This window comes from Arachis ipaensis, chromosome B09, assembly GCF_000816755.2.
Source record: "Arachis ipaensis cultivar K30076 chromosome B09, Araip1.1, whole genome shotgun sequence".
In the NCBI taxonomy this organism is placed as follows: domain Eukaryota; kingdom Viridiplantae; phylum Streptophyta; class Magnoliopsida; order Fabales; family Fabaceae; genus Arachis; species Arachis ipaensis.
In genome coordinates this window covers 79,935,147-79,940,543 of record NC_029793.2, presented here as the reverse complement: position 1 = coordinate 79,940,543, position 5,397 = coordinate 79,935,147, and the positions used below count along the sequence as shown (strand labels likewise).

The 5,397-nt window shown below is 37.9% G+C and overlaps 1 protein-coding gene and 1 long non-coding RNA gene across 5 annotated transcripts in view; both read right to left on the bottom strand.

The window, feature by feature from the left end:
* Window positions 1-436, bottom strand: part of LOC107616581 — a 4,056-nt gene extending 3,620 nt beyond the window's left edge. For 2 of the 4 annotated variants that reach the window (XR_001614563.2, XR_002354848.1), the window contains exon 1: window positions 10-434. This is a non-coding gene — a long non-coding RNA (uncharacterized LOC107616581). Of the gene's footprint in view, window positions 1-9 lie in introns of all 4 variants that reach the window. The other 2 variants (XR_002354847.1, XR_002354849.1) reach the window with 2 other exon arrangements.
* On the bottom strand, window positions 640-4,864 carry LOC107618959 (protein PHOSPHATE STARVATION RESPONSE 1). The gene is made up of 8 exons (XM_016321152.2): window positions 4,678-4,864; window positions 3,326-3,785; window positions 2,679-2,838; window positions 2,505-2,581; window positions 2,364-2,403; window positions 2,002-2,062; window positions 1,211-1,280; window positions 640-1,131 (listed from the first exon to the last, which is right to left on the bottom strand). The coding sequence occupies exons 2-8, from the start codon at window positions 3,740-3,742 to the stop codon at window positions 916-918; spliced, it is 1,041 nt and encodes a 346-aa protein (XP_016176638.1). The 5' UTR covers window positions 3,743-3,785; window positions 4,678-4,864; the 3' UTR covers window positions 640-915.

Below are 5,397 nucleotides of genomic sequence, written 5' to 3'. Positions count from 1 at the left end.
TTAGGCAACCTTGTTGAGCGCAAGACAACTTTGGAGCCGTCACGCAGGCGAGGGTCGGCCGTGGAAACCTGGCAAAGTAGGGCTTGGACGTCGTCTTTGTTAAAGCAGAAAAGGTCGAGGTTCTTGCCTGTAGAGGCTCTGACAACCAGCAAGAATTCCTCCGACGGGTTGCTGAGTGCGTACACAGGGAGGTCGTGAAGGAACAGAAAATTGACAGGGAGGTCGTGGAGGAACTGGGTTCTTCTTCTTCTTTTCCAAAGACAAATAGGTGCAGAGAGGAGATGATTCGAGCAGAACTTCATCTTCTTCTTGACCAGAGACGAGACGAACAGAGCTTGATTGGAGAAAGAAGAGCAGAGAGGTGACGGAAACACCTTCGTCTTCTTTGTCCAGAGAGAAAGAACACTAAAATCTAAAGAAGATCAAACACTTTTTTTATTTTTTTATTTTTCATAGTGATTTAGTAAAAGTATTGATATGATATGTATTAAAAAAAAAAGAAATTAATTACTGACATGAAAAATATAATCCACATGTCAATGATCTAATCTATCTACATTTTTATTGTACCAATACGTATGAATTTATTATCGGACCGAAAAAAAACCCATTAGTTAATATACAATATCAACGAACACATACATAACTCGGTAATGATTCTAGTTGAAACCCAATAATGATTCTAGAAGTTACTATTAAATATTCCAAGAATATACAACAAATCTCTTAGGTAAAATTTTTCCAATTGCTAAATTCACCCCAGATCAAGTAACCAATCATAATGTTGAAACCAAATTACTGATTCAAGAATCCAAAGTCACAAGCAGAACGGGAAAGTTACCATCACGTTATCCCCCTACAATCATTAACACTAAGACCTTCAAAAGTTCGAAGAAAAACAAGTAGTTCTAACTTTCATAAACTTTTAACCCGTTTTGGGGGAGGCGCAATCAACTGCTCGTCTCCGGGTTCCTGTTTATCATTGTCGTCGTTCTGGGGTTCTGAATTTTCATTTGTATGTAGCCCCGTGCTTGATAGTGGAGCAGAGGACGAGCCCTCTATCTGTTTCTCAAACATCATCTGAAGACGCTTCCCTTGGTCTTCAATTTGAATCTGCAACTTTCTTTGTATCTGCATAATACGCATAATATCAGAACATTACTAGTGGCATCTTTCCTACAAAATTTGGGAACAAAAACAAATTAAGTACCTCAAGTTGTTCATGAAGCCGCTTTTGAAGTTCCATCTGCAATCTCAATGCTTCAGTTATCCCCTTACTCCTGCAGCCACAATCCAGTGTGTGTTTCAGGGCATTAATTACTCACTTCAATGCAGTTAAAGCAAACACATAAAACGGTACATATCAGAAATGCGAATGATTAAGTAACCATGGGGAAAATTGAAACCTTCTTGTCCAGTTTTAAAACCTACTTAATGTTGCATTTTGTTACGGTCTAGCTCCCAGGCTGGTCTTAAACTATGACCGGCCCAAAAGCACCCTTCCCGGGAGCATGCTGGCTGATAAAGGACATAATCTGGATCATATTCATGTAGGATTCTGCGTATATTCCGCATGGATTTATCTGGATCCTTCCCAGATTCACCCACCAAACACCATAAATAGAGGGCGTAACACACACCCAAGGTATGCTATCTACATCCAATCCTTATACCTCTTAAACTATTACTGACTTAAGCATCGGAGCCTCTTGCAAGTACACGCCCACCTCTGGAGATGCCAGCCCAGAGCAAGGAGATCCGCCTCAGCCTCGTATCCCAATCTTATTCATGTTCCACTACTACAAGAGGTAATCACAATCTCACCTCCCGAACACATTTTAAATTCAAATGTATATGATATTAGAAGTTACATTGAGGACATTACACTCTATGCTTGACGAAATAAAAGGAGATGACCATCGCCAGCAAAAGGATCAGTCAATCAAATGTGTTGGTGCCATAAGAAAATATTCATCATTAAGAAGGTTACAAGTAACTCACGTTTTTAAGTCTAGAGGCTTCATTTCTTCAATTGAATCCGTCAACTTTTTCTCAGGAGCTCCTGCAATACATGCAGAGAACAGAAAATCATTCAAACTATTATTTCTCAAACTCGCCAAAAAGAACACAAATATGCAAGTTAGTCCGCGACAAGAATTTTAACATCAAGTAGATTCCTATATCTTAAAAGTATGAATGTGACAACACTTTGATCTTGAAAGATGCAAGTGACATCGAATAGGTCCCTAAGAACTCCTTTTGGAAGAAGTTAAGAGACCTGTATATCACATGGAACAAAATGTGCTTTATGAAACATTTTGGGGTGAGGAAATGGAAGAGATACTAAGTAAATTTACACATACCTTCTGATGGCTCAGGTTTGTATCGGGCAGTTCTATATTTCTGAAACCAAGATAGCCATATTCCATGATAAAAAAAACCATTGATAAATAAATACACGTCCTCATAAGAGTTAAAAAGGAAAAAGATATAAAAACAACCACCTGAAGGTGGCTTTTCACATGATATATGGTAAGGCCTTCAACTCTCATTAGGTTCAAGACTCCCTTTGGAGTAGCCTCTGTTATGTTAAACACGATGAGACGACAACAAATTAAGAACTTCTAATATCACTCAGTGAGAAGGACAAGTGCAACATTGTGAAGAAGTTAACATACTCTCACTACCACCAAGCTGATTCACTGCCTCCACAAAGGCCTCATGAAGCTCCGGAGTCCAACGCATTCTTTGCTTAGTTTGGGGTGCGGTTGAGACAGAGTCTGGAAGACCGTTAGCTTCAACAGGTGGCACTTGCTGCTGTATTGATAACTGACTTTCCTACATCATGAGAGAAGAATACACTTCTGTACCTTAAACACAAAAGTACATAAATAAACTGTGCACAAAAGAGTTAAGGTGAAAGACGACTACAGATTTCAAGCTATTTAGAAGAAACTGTGGCTTTAAATTGCCGTTTGCAATTACAATTGCTGCTGCAATACTTTTGTTGGGTACACTTCGCATTCACTTCGTAGCAACAACTGCTACCGCAACCACAATTTAAAAGGCGATGAAATATATGCACTTCCTCATACCAAGTGGTGGATGAAAGGAGAAAAACAAGAGAACTGCATTCCGCCATGCACACTTTATGATTGTGCACAGAACTAGATGTATGTTGACCAACTAAAATGACTTTTCGTCTTCATTAGTAACTACTAACTACTAACGAGGTGTGAACTGCCACCGACATGTTCTAGTTAACTTGACATGTAAGACAGCATTTAAGACTTGCACGGTGAACCACTATAAAAGTGAAACAAACCTTTGGTTTTGGCTCTGCTACATTGGTATCACTGACAAACTGGTTCCAATTCAGCTGAAGAGGATCATCATCAGACATGAAGGGATCAACCCACTCAAAATCAACAGCCTTTGGATTATCACTGGATGTGTATGGAGCACTATATACTGTATGATCATTCTGGAAAGGAGCGTTGTTATTATCAGGAAACAGAAGAATATTGTCGAACAGATCCGCTCCCCAGGAAACATCATCAATTTGTCGCAGCGGCTGAGAAGCTTGTGTTGTTGAATGGATTTCGGAAGCGGTGGGAAATGGCACGCCATCATCAGGGAAATCAGCAGGGGTTGAGAACATGTGACCAACACTTCTGATGTTGGAGTTTATTGATGAAGCCTGCGCTGCAGATGTAGGAAGAACAGGAAAAGATGAAGACATGGTTATCTCTGGTGGTTCCCAATCAAATTTGCTTTGCAATGACCTGCAACATATTTATGTGAATCGCTGAACCAGCAATAACAATAACTAAGTCTTGTACCACGAGGTGGCATCAACTACGTAAACAAGACTATGCTACAATGTTTTACTACATTGAAATCATTAAATCACTCAACCAATAATGAGAAATGATCTACACCCAGAACATAATTTGACAATTCATATATTTTGCAACTAAACCAAAAGAGCATAGGAAGACTCTAGAAAATAGTTGAATTACAAGGGCACTAACAAAAGTAATATTTTAATTCAATTGTTCACAAAAACGGAGTCAGTCCAAAACTGCAAAGTGGGATTAGAGAGTGAAAGATATCATGAGAGTTTGGTGATGATGAAGGTTTCTCTAAGCTAACCAATTTCACAAGAGTCATCAAATTGGAATTCAGTGATTCACCATTCACTACAAAAATCACATCCAAAACACCCATCAATCAATTAAATTATTATTAATAATACAACAAATGAACAATAAAAATAACAAACAACCACCCAGCTTAGAAGATGCTTTTTTTTTCCTTTGTTTTATTAGATAATCATAATCTTCTCTCTTGAGGGATCCCAATACAAACCAGAGCAGAACAAATCAAAACCCACTTGCACTTTCCAAACTTTGATAACAACCCATTAGAATAAATAAATAAATAAGTAAATAAATTATAACTTTAATAGCAGCTATGATGAAGTTAAATTGATTTCTCATACAAAATTCCTGGCAAGACATAATTAACAGAAGAACATACTAAAAGGAAAACCAAAAAGCTAGTAATAATCTATCTGATATGATGGGAAGGAATCCATCCAAGTCAGAATAACAATAATTAATAAATAAATAGAATGAAAGCCGAGGTTGATAGAACTTGACAAGTTGAAGTTACCTAGAAACAAAAGGCAGGATTCAGCAAAAAGAGCAAAGATTGTTGGGAGCAGAAGGTTTTAATGAATAATAGGAACTATGTTTTGGGGTTTGTTAATGTTGCTGTCGTCCCATAAAACGGAGGGGACGTACGAGGCTGCCGCTACTTTTTTCCCAAGGTTTTTGTTTTTTTTCGAGTTTGACCCTTTTCCTCTCATTTATGATTGTACTTCCAAACTCCCCGAGTTGACGTCACGTACAAATTATGGAGTCCCCATGTTATCCGAACCGGACCAGATCGGTTGGTTTGACCAAAAACCGATAAACCGATAATCCAGCCGGTTCGATTTGCTATGTGGATCGTTCATGTAATTCGTATCGAACTGGGAGCGATCAACCGGTGATCCTGCGCCTCCATTAATAGACTCACAACGTGTTAATTACCGTAGGATATTAACTATGAAAAGCCTTTCAAAAGGGAACAAGCAAGAGCGAACCTTGATTCTGGGAGAAGGAAAAACTTTAACAATATCATGTTGCCCACCAAGCCAAATAACTCTTTGATATATATAATACATGGAACTCATAATAATATATATTATATCAACACATTTGAGTGTCACACGTTTTTTTTGTTATATACTTTATATTTGCTCATAGTTATTATATGCACCTTATATATTACATATATACAAATATATAAAGGCATGGATCATATTATAATATATATATTACGTTTTAT

Excerpts from the sequence above, each read along its gene's own strand:
- LOC107618959 (XM_016321152.2), bottom strand. The coding sequence starts at position 3,742 with ATGTCTTCATCTTTTCCTGTTCTTCCTACATCTGCAGCGCAGGCTTCA. Across the intron at positions 2,582-2,678 it reads TCAGCTTGGTGGTAGTGAGA|AGGCTACTCCAAAGGGAGTC; the intron begins GTATGTTAACTT and ends TTAACATAACAG. Across the intron at positions 1,281-2,001 it reads AAGCCTCTAGACTTAAAAAC|GAGTAAGGGGATAACTGAAG; the intron begins GTGAGTTACTTG and ends TTGTGGCTGCAG.